The 19,132-nt window shown below is 41.4% G+C and overlaps 1 protein-coding gene across 1 annotated transcript in view; it reads right to left on the bottom strand.

Moving 5' to 3' along the window:
* Nucleotides 1-8,606, bottom strand: part of TRPC3 (transient receptor potential cation channel subfamily C member 3) — a 43,980-nt gene extending 35,374 nt beyond the window's left edge. Inside the window, 1 exon segment of the mRNA XM_048508742.1 lies at nucleotides 8,086-8,606. Coding sequence (XP_048364699.1) covers nucleotides 8,086-8,300 — 215 coding nt within the window. The 5' untranslated portion in view covers nucleotides 8,301-8,606.
* Between the last annotated feature and the right edge of the window lie 10,526 nt (nucleotides 8,607-19,132).

The raw sequence follows: 19,132 nt of genomic DNA, 5'->3' as shown, positions 1-19,132 counted from the left end.
TTTTGGTTGAGGCCATCCTGTGAATCTAGGATGCTCCAACTGAAATAGCCGGTTTCACAAAATCATGAACCATAAATGCCTTCGCCCCCCCCCCCTTCTCTTTCTTGTCTTTGATAATTGAAGACACAGAGATGGGGAATGAGTTATTTTAGACTCTGATTTTATTAACTGATTGTTTCACCATCTTTATAGAAATGATACTTTAGAACTGGTTCAGGAAATTATTTTAGAATTAATTTATGTAAATTGTTGATGGATGGTTTTAACCACACTTGTAAGCTGTCCTAAGCTCCACTTTGGCTAGGAATTGGGCAGGGTATAAATCTAATAAAATAAATAAATCAGCAGGGTGGCTTGTGACACCTCACACTATTTCCTAGGTCCATGCAGAAGCTCAAGGACTGCGTTGCTGTGTCTGGAAGGGGCCACAGCTCAAAACATACCTAAAATCTAATTCCTGGTTTGAAAACTTCCTGTAACGAGATGGAAAAGATTTCTGCCTGGGTCAATGGAGAGATCTTTTTTTTTAAGACACAAATCCTTGGAAGAGCGTGTGTCCCTCAAAATAAAGCATTAATGGTCTAAGTCCTATTGTCCAGCACTGAAACTCACGGCACCAGTGCAGCTGAAAGTGATGTGGTGAGGGTTTGCATCCACTTATTTCAAGAGGGGGTCGCACAACTGCTAAGAAGCAGGCTGATTTTTTTGTATTACTGAACAGATATTTTCAAAGATCTACAAGGGAAATGTTTCCACCACGGCAGTAATTAATTTAACATCCCAATACTGGCATTATCACTTTTCTTCATTTGTATGAATAGCAGGATAGCAGCACACTGACCAATCAGAAGGGCCATAATATGAAAGTAATTAGTGCAGAATTCAATAGTACCTTTTGTCCATTTACTTCATGCACACCACTCAGAATATGAACTGCAAATTATAATGCAGTTCAAGGGCAAGCACCTGCTTTGTAACATGGTACAATTATGTATAAATGTGCATACAAGCCCATACCCAATAATAACGCTTGCCCGCAGCCCTATGGTTTTTTGACAACTTACTTCTGCAGCAAATCCTTTTAAACTGATCAACTGAAAAGCAGAAACAGCCTAGAAGACACACACTTGTACCAGCTACTGTTGTAAATTTCACCAAAATAGGACACACTGCAGAAGATGCATTCCAAGAAGCAACATCCAACAGATAGAGGATCCTTGCAGAAATACCCAGGGAGCTGTTTAGATGACCCCAGCATTACTTCATGAGGAGAGGCAGTCAGAGATTTACCAGCGTTCAGGAGAAGGTTAACAAATATGCAGCATTTGATATCAGTGTAACTGCATACAGTCATATCAGAGTCACATTCTAGTCTAGCATTGCTTCAATAAGTAATTTACAATTTGTTATGAAGATCAATATTATAACCTTTCTATCAAACTGAGGGGACTACGGCTGAGAGAACTACAGCCTGCCCAAGATCATCTCGTATTTCTGTGTGTGCAGCAATTTCAATCTTTTGGAAGGGCAATATTTCTCTGCTGGACCCCAAGGGGATAATCTCTAAACACTGCTGAATAAACAATCTCTACAGCTGATTTAATCCATTTGCTCTCCAGTGGCCACTTAGTTTCATTCATTTTATTTCTTCAAAATGTTTCTATGCCATCTTTCCACCCAAACAGGGTTCCCAAGGTGGCAAACACCAAGGCATTAAAATATCATACCCACATTTAAAACATGCATGTAATATATTTAGCAATACAATAAAACACAGAGACACACTAACATAACACAATCAGAAAGGAGGGGCAATAATAACGGGTATACACCAAACTAAACAAAAGTCTTCATGTGCTGGTGTGTGGAGACCCTTGTCTTCCCTCCTGAGGAGAGCCCCAAGCTGATTCCTAATGCCCTTAGTTGTTTTGAGGGGTACTCGCTTAAAAATCTAAGTACGGTGCGGATCCCTAGCATGAGTCTCAGAAAGCTCACCTAGTCTGCCATGATTATGGCAAATTCTATAACAGAGGCAGATGCCAATGATACAGACAGAGCATTTAAATACCCCCAGGTCCAACGTATGCATAATGCAAGCATATCCCTTGCTTCAAAAGCAATATGAACAACTTCCCGTTAACAGGCAGCCTCTTCAGCCATTGATCAAAGCAGCCTGATGTCCGATCCACCCAAGAAGGAGCCATTGTTTCACACCAGGTTCTTTGTTAATATACTAAATCCAGTCATTCATCAACCCACCTGGGAATGTCAGGCATAACCTCCTAATGTGCCTGCCAGATTTCAGTAAGAGTTACCTTCGAACTACCTCATCAAATTCTTCCTTCATTTCTTGGATCTGTCCTGGGAAAGTGGGGTCCCATGTCCAGCTATAGGGCCCTTGTCCATATTAGGATCAGGCCAGGCCAGGCTAGCAAAATGTGTGCCAGGTTCACTCACTACCTGAATAACCCTGCAACTGCTTTGCAGGTCCTTTGGTGCTTTTCTCAATATTCTGCAGTCTTGAACTTCTGCTTCATGGCCGCCTCTCATCCATCTGAACATTCTTAGTTACATCTCCTTGTCTCATTCCTCCCCCTTACCTCATCGAAATTGTGTGGGTCTATTATTGTGGTTTGTTGTGGTTCATTTTGTTTCACTGTGGTTTTTTGTGGTCTAAGGTTTGTGTTCATATCAGTGTGATTTATTGCCAATGAATAAAGTCTTAACATAGTTTGAATTAGTTGATTTATGTTACTTTTTCTCTGGGACTATTGCTCTGGAATAAAACCCCTTGAATTCACAGAAGAACCTACAGTTTAAGAAAGTGATGTGAAAGCTGCACTTAGAGCAATTGGGAGAACAAATCACCAAGATCAGATGGGATGTCAACAGAGCTAATCCAAGCCACAGAAACTGAGTTCATCAACATCTTGACAAGAATATGCCAACAAATATGAAAAACAAAATAATGGCCCACAGACTGGAGACGGTCAATTTACATTCCTACTCCAAAAAATTGAGATATCAAAGACTGCAGCAACTATCAGACCACTGTATTCATTTCTCACATGAGTAAAGTGATGCTCAAAATCTTACAGCAGTGACTATAAAAAGTCACAAGCTGTAAAGAACGTTAAATGTCAGTATCAGAACAAAGGAGTGAGATGGTCTCTACGACCCATTCCATTCAACATTCTGAGCATAGCATTCTGCAACAAATGTAATTTACCAACAGTCTTTAAAGGGGCCTCCTCTGGGCATATAAAACAGTGGCAAGATCTTTCTCACCTGAGAACAGCTGGAGTTAATGGAAGGCACCCCTAGCCCCCACTGCCACCTTTTTATCCAACATGAGGCCCAGATCCAAGCTATGAACCTGCTCCTTTAGGGGGAGTACAACCTCATTCATTCCTGGGTCCAGCCGCCCTACCAACACTAGTACCTCCATCTTGCCAGGATAAAATTTTAGCCTGTTGGTCCTCATCAATTCCAAAACTGCCTCCAGGCACCTGTTCACTGGGATATGCTGGAAGCGAAAGAGAGCACTGAGTGTCATCTGCATATGGTGTGATCTGCATATTGACGGCAACTCAGGCCAAAACCCCAAATGACCTCTTGGTATTGTCCATACACCACCTTCCTACTCTTCTCCAGCCTAGTTTAATCTTCACTTGATTCACTCATGAACAAAAAAAATCAACAGTTCAGTGCTCTTTCTCCACGTCTCACACTGACTGACTGTTCTAGAGTGTAATATGGAAACCATTTCTGCCTATTTGTATACACACACATCTATTTTCTTGGGTTATCATTGGTAAAAGTTTTTGCGTTAGATGACCATGTGAGTCTGCAATTCTGAGCATTTGATTCTTATAATAAAATATGTATTATTTATCAAGCATCTAAATTTACTAGACAATGCACAATGTACAGTAGGATCTACTTCCACATAAACATGAGTAGGCTCAAGGTGTTAGTTTCAAGTGGATTCCCCTCCAAAATAATTGCAAAATGGAACATGATGAAAACTGTTCATATTTATTTATTTGGCTTTTTGGAATTTGTCCTGAATTGAATTTGTCCTTAATTAAATTCAAATAGATTTTTCTTGACTTAAAGCAATTTACAACGAAAAACTTTGATTCAGTTGAAATTGGTTCGATCCCTGAGCTAGTTTTATATGTAGGATTTGAGTGTATGAGCCCTGAGTTTAAGTAACTGCCTTTAAAAAAAAATCCTTCATTTGATAACAAGCAGCTTGTAACAGAAGGAATTCATTAGAAAGTTAAGAATTAAATTGGAAGCTATAGCATATTTTGGTAAATGCTGGTGACTGATATACCGCAATGTGAAAGCAGGCAGTAGTACACCATAAAGAGACAGGATAATTCCACATCATCAATTTTCTTTTGATCTCATTCTTTGTAGGAAAAAATCCTCTCTCTATCTCAATCATTTTATTGCCATTGGAGACTAATGGTAAGAAATTTATTACCTCCATCCACAAGTAGATAAAAATAAATGTATTTCTGACACAGCCATCCATATAATCAAAATCTTTATTCCCTCTAAATGAGAGATGGGTTAGAATAGGAAACAGTTAGAATAGATATAAGAGTTGTGAAAATAAACAAGGACATCAAGGATTGGAATTCGTTTGAATGGGAGAGTGCATGTAGAAAGCATTATATCAATCTTACACTACTCAGAATTAAAAACCGATTCCTTTCTGTTTTACCATGCCTTTTGTTTGTTCTCCCACATATTATTTGAAATATTCAACTATAATTAATATAATTCATTTTCAATACCTGTGTTTATTCAGTTTAGCCAAATATAGATACTGATAAAAATTATCTTTTTGAGTCTCGAAAGAGCTATGATTTTTTGGGATTTAACAGGTAGGCTATGTGTACTTTCTCTGTGATGCTACTAAGACTGATTTTCCAGCCTCTCATAGAACTACAACCCGCACCTTTTTTTAAAAAAAACCAAAACCTTTCACTGTTCATTATGGGTGGATTTTATTAGAACTGGTAGACTGTACATTGTGACCATAAAAAGATCTCTCTCCTAAGCTATTACTTTTTTTTAAGAGGGCGGTTGTGCACAGCAAATGAATCCCAAATCTACATTTGGAACTATAGTATACAACCAACATACACAGTGATACGCAACAGTTTTTGCACCCCCACATGCACACACATAGATATAGCTATAGACTTAAATGTCAATTGCAACCTTCTGTTTCTTGTTTAAGTTCCAGCAGGGCTAAGAAAAGAGGGAAGCAATATTTCTGTGAGTATAATAAGCACAGGCCATCTCTCTTGTTGGGATACCCAACCATAATTGTAGATGGTGAGAAAACAGCATTCTTCAAAAAGATCACATGTGAAGGTTTCAGATTTTGAGCTCCATGATCCCATGGTTAGGATACATCAACATTTAGCAGCTGTTTTGTCTATCACTGTTTGTTAAACTGATATAGTCAATGGCACTTAAAATAGTACTTAAAGATAGGTGAATTTCACAAATTAAAATTCCCTTGCAAGTATAATCCCTTTCTTTCTTTTCTTTAACAATGTGACTATCTGTCCTTAGATCTTTCAGAACATAAAGAAAGTTGAGAGAAAATGATTTTTTTAAAACAGGCAGCTGAGTAAAATTATTTCACCAGTTCCCAAAATGTCAACAGACACAGGAACTAGAGCTTCTCAGCAGCTATTCTAGAGGTCTGAGAAAAACACCCCTGACTCATCCATTTCTATTAAATAAATGCCTTCAGTGACAACTCTGTGTATTCAGCAGGATATTAAAACATGCTAGACTGAGGTACTGTCTCACATTTACCCCCTCAACACTGAATGAGAGGATGGAAAATCTTTTTGCACACATCTTAAAGCTGCTTTTAATGATGATTTTATCATATTTAATTAGGCAAGTTATGAGTAAAACAGGACAAATAAAACCAGAGGAAGAACGATGTTCCTATCAGGTTATATAAATCAGTCACTCACTGTGGGCTTTTGGTTAACAACAGAAATTGCCTGAAATTATCTCAATTCTATGACCTAGCTTTCAGGTATTAAAAAATACGCAGGGATATGATTCAATAGCTTAATTGCAATGAGTGTGTATTGTGAGATTATGAAGGACAGGCACCAGGGGGTGCTACAGAATTACTCTGCCTATATTCCTAGATTCAGAAGAACAGTTTTAAAATTCTGTCTTGTGTCTCCTACTTGGGATATCATGAACAAGAAAAAGAGTAAGGAACTCCTACAAACTTAGTTCACCACCTAAAATATTAAAAGCACAATCCCAAGCAGATCTAAAGCACTCGAGTCAATGGCCTTAGAAGCATATTACACTGTTTAGTTTTGCCTTATAAGAGAAGAATAAAGTATGAGACTATCAAAAGCTACTTTCTGAAGCCTCTTAAGTAGAAGCCACTTCCTCCGGCTTGAAATCCAAGATGACTGGAACATGGCTGTGGTTTTCCTCAGCAATGCAGGCAGATAGTCAGTTATAGAGGGACTGCCAATTATTTGTTACACATTCTATGGGTGAGTGAACTGACTCTAATTAAGCATGATATTTGTGCTTACTGGGCTGACATCTTTTGACCTCACATAGTTGTCAGGACTGGATTACCTCCCATGAATTAGAAACACATTTTTCATGACAGACAGAGATATCCACCAATCTCATATTTCAACTTTCAGGAAAGATAAGGAATATTTTGATCCTGTTACAATTATTCTGTCTCCCATTTTGTCTGAACAATTCTCAGCTACATCCTCTACTCTCCCAAATCATGACAGCTACATTTCATGAGGTGTTTTTAAAGAAAATGTGCCCTGTCAAGTACATGAAACCGCAGTCTGTACCATATTGCCCTCTCTAGACCTTTGTTCCTGTTCAGCACTCTTTTTTGCTGCTTTCACTTCATTAAAGAGGTACATAACTGTGCTGTGGTTGGTACAACAGTATTTCTAGATAGACCATTTGTGAATTATCTATGTTCTGAATCAGTCTGATAGAGACACCAAGGTACTATGATATTTCTCTGCAGAACTCTCCAAACCAGACTGAAGAACTAACTGGGAGAGAAAATAGTGGTGTCACTGACCATGGTGCTTAATCAGTTACCATATTTCCAACTACCTACACACACGTGGAACTCTTTTAAAAGGTTTGTTCCATTATTTTCTGGTTTGATGCTCTGCTCGCCAGTCACTTTGGAAAAGCTCTCTCAAAACACGGTTGGTTTTGCACTGCGCTTTTTTCCTGATGGTTCTCTCACATCTTTTGCTGCGTTGCTGGAATCTTAATAGTGTTCATTCCGCTTTTCATCTGTTAGAAAAAGATAACCCAACTACTTCAGGAGAAATCTCAAGATTTACACCCAAATATCCCTTCCAGCAAACTGCAGCAAATTTAATGGGGGAGAACATGTATAAGTCAATACAGTGAATTATGCAACTCCACTGTTTGTGAAGAAAGATGTGAGGATGGAGCCAGCAATTTGTTATAAGACAGCATTTGTCTTATACGAAATGCAAAAAAAAAAATCGTTTTAGGACAGCAAGGAACCAGAGCAAGTTGGAACAAGAGAGCTGATGCAGACACACCCAGTCAAACTGACATGCTTGCTAATGGCCAAGCTTCCAGCCGCAACAGCTTGCCGGGTTTAACAGAAAGGGAAACAAATCCCAATATGCACATGAAGGCAATTATGAAAACTTTCCCACGAATGCCCGAACATTTCTTCCGCCCTCGCCCATTTCCCCTGAACATTTCGATTTCTAATTCTCTTCATTACTCTCTTCCCAGCTCTCTCTAAAATAAGTCCCCGGACTCCTCCTCTCCCTGAAGCCCCGCCGAACGGGCCCTCCCCCAGGCCACAATCCGTGGACGGCACCCACAGTTCGTGACAGAGCCGGATCCTTCTCGGGTCGCCCGAAAGGAAAGGGGCCACCACTCCGGGAGCCACAGCTGCTCTCCACGCCACCGGTCTCTTCCCTCCCACATGGGGGCGCCACACATTTCCCGCCCAACTCGCCGCGGGCCCGCCAGACTCACTCGCCGCCCAGCAGAGGCGACGGCGGGTAGCAGCCGTAGGTCTCTCGCTGGGTCTTCACTGCCCTCTGCTGCTGAGGGGGCTCCAGCCCGCCATTGACTCCCCACCATCCCCGCCGCTGTTCCTCTCCCTCGGCGGCCGCCTCGTCCTCGTCCTGCTTCTGCCGGGGGAAGGTCACTCTGGCCGGCTCCTTGCTCTTCTTGCCCTTGCCGGACATGCTCTGGCTCCTCCAAGCCGTCTTGGCTGCTGCCTCGCGGCAAAGCACCGACGCGGTGCCCGGCGAAAGGAGGCAGGAGCGTGCGGGTCCTTGCCGGTCAGGGGGAGCGTTTGCTGCGGCTAGTCCGCCCGGGAAGGAGACCTGGAGCCCGGCCGAACGAGCTGGGGAGCGGTGCTGAGGATGGGAAAGGCGCCGCCGCTCTGCCTCCTTCGCCGCTCTCGCCTTTTCATCCTCTCGTGCTAGGACAGCCTCATTGCTCAGAACTAGAGAGAGAGAGAGAGAGGCGAGTCAGCAGCCATCAGAGAATATCGGTCCTTTGGCAATCGGAGGGAGGAGGGCAGAGGAGGAGGAGGAAGAGGAGGAGGAGGAATAGCCCCTCTTTGCAGCCACATGAGCAAAGAAAATGGGAGACTCCAGCACGCGCGCACCACCCCCCCCCCCCCCACACACACATAATGTTGGGTATGGCAGCTGCTGCTACAAAAGAGAACTCCAGGGTGCAACAGCTCCAGAAAGTGCCCTTCACACCTCACCCTGTGCCTGGAGCTTTTAAAAAGTGCATTTGCTCGGGAAAGGGTTCACCAGCATCACTTATAGAAAGAATGCACTGTTGCTGCTTAAAAGGTGTACTGTAGAATGACAAAGGCTTCTGCGGTGTAATGGCTAATTTGGGTCATTAGAAAAAGATGACAGATTAGTTCTCAGGTTAAGGGGTCTAAGAGGGTTTGGGTTTTTTTTACATCCCTGAAAGCATGTTGGATTCTAGGTGTGCACCCAGCATCCAAAAAGCAGTAGAAGAGAGGGTTTGTTTTAAACCAGAACTACCCAACATTAGATAAAATCAAATTACAAATAATCTTTCTAAAAAGATGTCAAAACACAGTCCTTAGTCATTACAGATCTGTAGACATGTATGAAATTCACCAGATCCGTAGCTAGGAAAAATAGAACCCAGTGCAAAATCTGAGTTCCCCCCCCCCATGGGTGCCCCCCATGACCAAAGGCCGCCCTCCCCCACTACAATCAAAGAATAATTTTTTTCACCAGGTCATCTCAAAGTCACCATCACCATGCCCCAACTCACAAATCTGAACACACCCAAGGCTCCCTAATTTAAACAACATTGAAAGTGATGCTGTTTGGGGGGGCGGGGAATCCACCCTGAAACAGCATCACTTAATGTTGTTTAGACTAAAGAGCCTAGATTCTCCTTTTAAATTCACCTTGGGCTCCCTAGTTTAAACAACACTGAAAGTGATGCAAGGGGTGGGGGGGTGGGGGCAGGAATTCACCCCGAAACAGCACCATTTTCAATGTTGTTTAAACTAGGGAGCCCCGATTCTCCTTTTAAATCCACTTTAAAGAGAGAATCTGGGCTCCCTAATTTAAACAACATTGAAAATGATGCTGTTTCAGGTTAGATTCCTTGCCCATCCCCCAAACAGGATCACTTTCAGTGTTGATGGTTGTGTGTTTTCTGGGCTGCGTGACCATGATCTGGTAGATCTTGTTCCTAACGTTTCACCAGCATCTGTGGCTGACAGATGTCTCTTATAACAGACTTCCGTCTGTGATACACCTCTGAAGATGCCAGCCACAGATGCAGGTAAAACGTTAGGAACAAGAGCTACCAGACCACGGCCACATGGCCAGAAGACCCACAACAACCAGTTGAATTCAGCCATGAAAGCCTTAGACAATACTTTCAATGTTTTTTTTAAATCTGGGGAGCCCAGATTTTCTCTTTAAATCCACTCAGAAGGGGGGGAGGATTTAATCTGGGGAAAAATTGAGGGTGCCTGTCAGGGGAGCAATGTTTAAATTAGCAGTACCAAAAGTTCAGACTACCTTCAGGAGACTCTCCTGATGATACCACCCAGGTTTGGTTAAGTTTGGTTCAGGGGGTCCAAAGTTATGGACCCTCAAAAGGGTAGCCCCATCTACTATTAGCTCCCATTGGAAACAATGGGGGATGAGGGCATCCCCTTTGGGAGTCCATAACTTTGGACCCCCTGAACCAAACTTCACCAAACCTGGGTGGTATCAGAAGGAGACTATTCTAATTATACCATCTAAGTATAGTGAAGTTTGGTCCAGGGGGTCCAAAGTTATGGACCCTTTGGTCCAGGGGGTCCAAAGTTATGAAGCCCCATCTACTATTAGCTCCCATTGGAGACAATGGGGGAACGCTTTTGGGGGTCCATAACGTTGGACTCCCTGAACCGGACATCACCAAACCTGGCTGGTATCATCAGGAGTTTCACCTGAGGATAGCGTGAAATGTTGGTGCTGCTAGCATAAAACTGCGCCCCCTGATGTCTGACAAAGTAAAAACACAAAAAATATTTTTAAAATACATTCCCTCACCCCCGATGCATGCCCAGTGCAACGCTTACCCCCTGCCCTCTAGTTGCTACACCTCTGAAATTCACTGAATTTGCACTGAATTTTAAGAGTGCAATTAATGTGAACACCCAGTATCCAAAAAGCCATTCGGAAACAAACAGTAGAAGAGAGAGTTTGTTTTAAATCAGAATTATCCAACATAATTTAAAGTCAAATTACAGATACTCTTTTCAAAACACAGTCCTTAGCCATCACAGATCTATTAGAATGTGCAAAAGGCACTGAATTTTAAAAGGGCAATTAATTCATTACCTAATGTTGGAATAAGCAATCTTGTGTTTATCTGTATATTTACTGGCTTGCTTTTGACTAAATCACAGCCAAGATGTAGACTTTTCGACTTAGCAAAATGTGAGTGGTGAAAAGCTGAAAACAGTTATAATAGTGCATTCATTTGTGTCTCATTTGAAAATGAATCTCATTATGCTGCATTGTACGAAGACTGAAAGTAAAGATTCTTACAATTGCAAGCACATAATGTTTACATATGTCTTCATCCACAGTGCTATTATACTTTAGTTAAAATGAATTTGAATTCTTATTACTGCAATTCTGTTAAAGGTGGTAGAGATTTGATTAAGGATCTGATTTGATTAGATTTGATTTGATTAGAATAAACCTTTGTCATTCCCAGTATAAGTAGGTAGCAGGTACAAACTCACAGGGGAGAGATTTGGGGTTTGTTATTTATGATGGTATTAACTTGAAATGTCCAGATGTAGTGGTACCAAGTCTTTTTTCTAAGTAGATCCATCCCAGACCTTTTGTTCCCATTCAGGAAGCTCAAAGCATTGATATTGGCTATGCATCAAATCAAAATCAAATTAATATTTACTATGGACATACACAAGGAGTGTATGATGCAATAGGTAAAAATCATAAGTTGTATTAAAACATATATCTGAAATAATCTACAGGAAGGAACTGGAACATCAAAAATATAGAGCACAAAGAGGGTGAGTAGAAGCATAAAGAGGTTAGAGTACAAAGGGGGTGGAGGAAATGAAAAATGCTTCCCAACATTTGGCAAGCAAAATGTATTCACAACTTTCAGAACTCATAATAAATTAGCATGCCAACTGACATACCCCTCCTAAGCAGAGTTTAGTCCATTTAAGTCAAGAGGTTTGTGCTCATTGTTTTGAAGTCAACACAATTGTTGAAACATTATTTTGAAGTCAACACAAGGACTTTGCATCAGATATATACCTGGAGTTCTGTGCTAGAAATCAAGTTCCCAAATACAGGGACCCAATTCAGTTTAGGAATGCAGTATTCAAGGAGGAGTTTGAGCCTCCCCCAAGCTCTGGCTCATTCCGCACATGCAGAATAATGCACTTTCAAACTGCTTTCAGTGCTCTTTGAAGCTGTGCGGAATGGCAAAATCCACTTGCAAACAGTTGTGAAAGTGGTTTGAAAACGCATTATTTTGTGTGTGTGGAAGGGGCCTCTGTTTCCTGATCTGGAACAGTTCCAGGGATCAGCAATTTTCCCCATTCAGTTCCAGGGATCAGCTATTTTCCCCATCTTACATGTAGCCATTATCATATGTAAAAGGCAAACAGAAGTGTAATGCGCAGCATGGGAGTTTGATCTACTTGCTGGGCAGCCCAAGTGCTGTCCCCCAGCAATGAAAATTTTCCTCCAGCTCTCCTGTTAAGGAAAAATAACACATGTTGGAGCAGCTGTGAGAGATTCCAGATGGGTGGTGGCCACTTCCTGAAGATTCCTTTGCTGCCAGGGGTGCAAGCCATAGAAGCCCATGTCTGGGCACACAACCTTTTGGCTTGCTCCACCCCAAACCTCTTAAGAAGGTTCCATCAAAGCGGGTAGTTAACCTGCTGACCCACACCTGTAGATCAGTCCCCCATGCGCAACCTGCTAACACACAATAAAAGAATAGCATGATAGAAAAACACAAAATGAAGGAGAGGAGGGTGGGAACGCATCCGGCTCAGGTGAACTGAGCTGAGCCAAGGCCGGGCCTCTCCTTATATAGCCACCTGCCCCCCCCCCCCCCCCCGATGATGTCAGGGCGACGTTAAACTGTTAAACTATTTATTATATATTTATTATATAATTACTGCACTACTTTTTTCATCATTCCTATTACCCATCTCCTCCCACTTATGACTGTATGACTATAGCCTGTGCTGACATTTCATTTTATTTCATTTTATTTTATGATTTTACATTTTATGGTTTCGTTACTATTGATTGTTTCCTGATTGCTTATTAGATCTATATGACAATCATTAAGTGTTGTACTTTATGATTCTTGACAAACGTATTTTTCTTTTATGTACATTGAGAGCATATGCACCGGAGACAAATTCCTTGTGTGTCCAATCACACTTGGCCAATAAAGATTCTATTCTATTCTATTCTATTCTAAAATTCTCCAGCAGGCCAATAGCAGCTCAATGGGGCCACTTCAGGCCAGGAAAATGGCGCAGTGGGGAAGATGAAGGCCATGCCCAGTGTTCCTAATCTAAACTGGGCCCACATATGCCTGAGAACTAAGTTCATAACCAGGAGTTCCCAGAGCACATCTTTGCCAAAAGTCCATATGGGGGACACATAATGTGCCATAGAATACAGCCTGTTCCTCAGAAGTATTGCACATTTATAAATGCTAAATATAAAATATAATCTTGTTTAGTGTTAAATTATAAGAAATCCCTCCATTTTGTGTTGGGGAGAAGGAAGCATGAGGTTACTTTGGAAATATATCCTGGGAAGTATAGTAAACTTAGTAAAGGGTCTCACTTCAGAAAAAAAATTTCCCCCATAACTGCGGTTATTATTAGGTAAGAAATCAATTCCTGAAGTAACCTTAAAGTAACCTGAAGTAACCTTGGGTAAGAAATCAATTCCTGAAGTAACCTTAAATTAAGTATCTCCATGTTTAGTTTAATATAGAGTAGCTGACATTTTGGTCTTAAATAATGCAAGATTCATAGTATGCATAATTTAATTTTTAATTGTTTCATGATTATCTCATTAATGGAAGATACATCTGTGCTAATAATATTTTAGTACTTTTAAGAATTCAAAGCACTTCACAGATAGTAGTTATCCTTTAGAAAGACTTTAGAACATTATGTGGAAACTGGGGACATTATGGTTTATGAAAGCAATAGTTTATTATAAACCAGGGCTATAAACTACAATTGCAAAACAATTTACTCATGGTTTGAAGGAACATAGGTATCTGAACCAATCCAGTAAACAGCTTTCTTAACACTAACCTACTATGTTCATGGGAAATCAAGTTTCAAATCAGATATTTGATTTATGACACATTCTCTTGCACTACAGTCCTATACACAGTTATACCCTTCTAAATCCATTTAAGTCAGTTTAAATTTATTGAAGGGTATAACTCTTAGAACTTGAGTGTTAGCCTGCACAGTCCAGCAGCTCTCAGCTGTGTTGATTATAGCACAGACTTAGATCCTATCTACATTTTCCACAGGGAGAAAGGAGTGGCCGCGACTCACCACGGCCACCATTGCTACTGGGGAAGGGATGGCTGCTTCCTTCCCCCCCCCACCCGCTTTCTTGCCTCGTGAGACCTGGCTCAGGCTCTCAAGGCTCGGCCAGGCCAGTGCGCGCGCACGGGCCGGCCTACGTCACTGTTTGGTGGCGTCAGGGACGTCGCCCTGACATCATCGGGGGGGGGGGAGCAGGTGGCTATATAAGGAGAGGCTCGGCCTTGGCCCAGCTCAGTTCACCTGAGCCGGATGCGTTCCCACCCTCCTCTCCTTCATTTTGTGTTTTTCTATCATGCTATTCTTTTATTGTGTATTAGCAGGTTGCGCATGGGGGACTGATCTACAGGTGTGGGTCAGCAGGTTAACTACCCGCTTTGATGGAACCTTCTTAAGAGGTTTGGGGTGGAGCAAGCCAAAAGGTTGTGTGCCCAGACGTGGGCTTCTATGGCTTGCACCCCTGGCAGCAAAGGAATCTTCAGGAAGTGGCCACCACCCATCTGGAATCTCTCACAGCTGCTCCAACATGTGTTATTTTTCCTTAACAGGAGAGCTGGAGGAAAATTTTCATTGCTGGGGGACAGCACTTGGGCTGCCCAGCAAGTAGATCAAACTCCCATGCTGCGCATTACACTTCTGTTTGCCTTGAACCAATATGTTAATAAAAGGCTATGCCAACCTTTTTACCACGCAAAATCTTGTCGTTGTTTTTTATATAACAAGAGGAGAGGACTTTTAGTTACTTCCCTCAGACAGCAAAACATTTTTGCCAGCAAATAAGAGAGGGAGGAATTTTCACTGATTCTTTCATCCCCACATTTAATGTCCAATTTAATGTCCAATTTTTAAAAAATAATTTAATGTCCAATTAAAAGGGTCAGGTGGTAGGTGATGTGAAATACTTTTACTAACACTATGGAGAACTGCTTTTAGTCAAAGCAGACAATACTGGCTTGATAAATCAACACACAAGGCAGCTCTCTGTGTATTAGACACTGCTTCTTCCTCACTCTCTTGATTTTGCAGTGGGACTTATTCAAATTCAATGGGATTCTCAGGAGTGAGTGTATATACAATTGTAGTTTTAAGCAGCTGACAGGAAGGATAAGTTACAGACTAGATTTTTGTCCTTTGATGTTTCAAATGGAGAGCTGAAACACAGAATACTGGGATTAAAGGCCCATTGCATTTATAAGCTGACTTCTGTATGAATATTCAGTCACAATATTTCTTTAACTGCATCACTCTACATTCTCAGACTTGGGTTAGTTCAAGAATTATCCAGCATTCTGCAGCTAATGTTTGCAGAACATTTTACAAGTGATATTTTGGATGCATTTGGAGATGTGCTTCCAATGAAATGTGCTCAGAAAATGTTCAGCCAGAGAGAAGTAGTGGCTCAAGGGATCAGTGCCAGGCTATACAAGAACATCTATCTTTCTTTTTATATCTCACCAATCATTGTGGATCTGAGTTGCCATCAAGTCACATGCAGGCAAGGTCAGCTACACTGTAATGAGATTGCGTTTCCTGGTGGCTATTTAGGGCCGTCAGTTAAATTATTCTTTGACAACTGTACAGTTTTTAACTGGTAAGTGCTTGTTTTACAGAGATCACTGTTAGCACACCTTTTCTCTAAGTTCCACAGAATTGCCAGAGAATGAATAATACAGCCAAGGAACCTGGAATGAAAAGTACACATATAGTAAAGAACACAGTTGTTCATGATGAAATGTTCTATCCTGTATTATTTACTTGGTATCTCTAAAACCGTGATAAAGTAAAACATCCTATTTTTTCAGCATTGTGAACTGTTGCTCATTTGATAATTGTTCACCTAAGAAAGAGAAAGACAGTTGCAGCGCACTCACTAAATAGGAACCAATTAGATACTTGGAGTATATAATGGAGTCTGACAGGCTCAGTTGATGAAGGTACTATTTGTTGGAATAATCTTTCACATTATGCTTATTCTAGAAAAAATTGCAATGCAATGCTAAGAAAAGGACCACCCACTGAGGACTGCAGAAGTCAATGTCCCACTGTTTTCAATGATTTAGAAGGGTGGCTCTCTGTTTGAGATTGTACTGTCAGTGTCACGAACAATTTATGTATTAGTGGGAACAAGGTGTAGTTTGACAAACTGGCAGTACAAAAATGGCATTGTTCACAGAATTTAAACCTCGGGTGGAAAAGGGAAACAGCCAATAGTTCCAGCTTAGCAATTTACCAGACTTGAAGTGAAATAAAGCAGTTAAAAATATAATAACAACGTATCTATGTTTCTTGTCAAAAAAACCCCCCAACAGGTTTTCCCTTTTCAGATTCCACAAACAATACATTAACGGGAAGCAATCCAACCTTTTCAACTGGAAACTATCTTATTTGACACATCATGTAAGTCATTCAGCTCTTTCAGAACCACATCTGCATGTGTTATAAATACAATTCAAAGTCATTATGATGAGGAATCATGCAAAGCATATAAAGTTTTAGGCAATTAGCAACTATTTTCTCCAGTACAAATAATTAAGCCCAAATACATTTGTAGAAGGGTTGATCAGAGTGTAATTGGAAGTCAGAGAGTAAGTTGGTTAGAGATTCAGCACAGCAGAGATAATAGTAGTAATGACATACTAACAACAAAGACCAGCTATATTACAAAATATATGTCTTTTTACAGGATAGACAAGATTTAGATATAATTATAACCCCATAGCTATTATAACAGATGGAGACAAATTTGGATAGAAGTGGCATGATCTAGGTAAAAGTGACAGATGTCCTGGCTAGAAAGTGGATACAGCTACACCTGTGCTTTCATAAATGACAGAAAAGCCACCATTTTATGGTCTCACTGTTGCACTATATTATTGTGACATATGTGTGATGTTGTATCTGCCCATATGCAACAGCTGTTCTATGCAAATATCACACTGCCTGCCTAGTCAGTGCAAAAGTATGCATCTATATTGAGTGGCCAAATAACACAAAGAAACTGTCCACAGAATATATTTCCAAACTGCACTAAGCATTAACTGTGGAGGTGAATTCACCATTCTGATGGGTTGACTGAATTTAAAGCAAATCCTTGGCACATGATATGCTACATGACAGACAGACATCCAGATAGGCTAGATTTTGATGAACACTGACAACCATTTGCTGATTAGTAACTTACCACAGTGCAAGCAAGTTCAGCTGGCAAGCAGGTCGTTGTATTCTCCAAACTACTGCCAAACCGTGAGGAAAATGCAACCCACACTTCTTCACTAAATCAGAAATCTAGTGAAGCAGTGATTTGGAAATTTAAAATCAACATGTGCCCTGTGGCAAGGCTTGGATAGCCATTCTGGGGTACAAGCAGTCCCTGTCTACCAGGGCTGTTGAGGTGGGTAAAAGTGCACTCCATTGGTTGGAATCCTCACACTTGTGGTAATGCTAGCCTGGATGATGGATCCAAGCCTAAAGTGCTGTCATGTTACTTCTGGCTTATGGTTACCCTATTAATTAATAACCTGTAAAACATCCTATCACTAATAGCCTTGCTCATGTCTTGCAAACTGAAGACTGTGGCTTCTTAGTTCATCTCACGTTGAGACTTCCTCTTTCCCTACAACCTTCAACTTTTCCTAGCATTTGTATCCTCATGATGTATCTCATGATGTGCCCAAAACACAATAGTCTCAGTTTGGTCATTTTAGTGTCCAGCCCAAGTAGTGGATAAATTGTTATCTGTATTCCCCATTCATCTCGGGAGACTGTGCATATACAGTGAAGCCTCAGAGAAGAGTTTCCAACCTTCCTTTCCTAGAGCTTTCTAAACTGTAGCACTCATCCATCCTCCTGTCAGAGACGACATTTCCCATACTGTAGCAAAAGACTCTGGCATTTGAGGAGTCCTGAAAATGGGACTTTGCACAGCCTGAAGGGTTTTCAAAAAAACAACCAGTTACTCGCCTGACTTTTATTGGCTGTAAATTTATGTAAGAACATAAGAAAGAGCCTGCTGGATCAGACCAGAGTCCATCTAATCCAGCACTCTGCTACTCGCAGTGGTCTACCAGATGCCTTTGGGAGTTCACATGCAGGATGTAAAAGCAATGGCCTTCTGCTGCTGTACTTTGTTGCAGTTATGTGGGGGGTGGGGAGTTGTATTGTTCTGACCATTGCAAGGTTTTGACAAAAAAGAAATTTCTTAACTTGCATTGCAAATGTCATTCCTATTTAGCTCCACAGAACCCATATAGAATGAGGTTATACAGGCTATAAGCTGCTCCGCATCAAAGAGCTATTCTCTCTCGGGGTGGCAGAAGGAGGAGTGCTTCCCCCTCTCTCTTCACATGCCGATTTCAGTGGGAAATGCTTGCTGTGGACCAGAGGAGTACTTAGAAAGCTCTAGAAAGCTTGAAAACTTCCCTCTGTAGCTGAGCTGCTCATGCACAGTCTCCCATGTGTGCCTGCACAGAAGACTACTCAAACAAAAGGTGACAGATAACTGCAACCTTGTTTTCTGTGATTTATGACTGCAATTCTGCATTCTCAGCCTCTTCGCTTTGAATTCATAACATTAAGCAGCATGGAGGCTGCCTGATACTGAATCCTGTGGCAGTTTGTGATGGTGTGAAAGAAATTGCATGTGAGAAGCAAAGCCACAAAGCAAGTAGTGAGGGAATGGAGGTGATGCCCCCATCGCATTCTCAGGCCACATTCCCAAACCATTTTTAGTGCTGTCCAACTCACATCATGAGATGTTGGAATAATTTTGTAGCTGGATGCAGGGTTGTTGTCTGTTTCTCTACAAGCATCATCCCAGAGGCATAGCTCCAAGGGGGCGGGGGGTGCGCAACACACCGGGGCATGGCGGGGGCAATCCGGGGAGGAGGAAGCACCGGTGCACCAGACACTTTTCCCCCTTGCTACGCCTCTGCA

Source organism: Sphaerodactylus townsendi, linkage group LG10 (genome assembly GCF_021028975.2).
Source record: "Sphaerodactylus townsendi isolate TG3544 linkage group LG10, MPM_Stown_v2.3, whole genome shotgun sequence".
NCBI lineage: Eukaryota > Metazoa > Chordata > Lepidosauria > Squamata > Sphaerodactylidae > Sphaerodactylus > Sphaerodactylus townsendi.
This window is presented reverse-complemented; position numbering and strand designations above follow the sequence as displayed.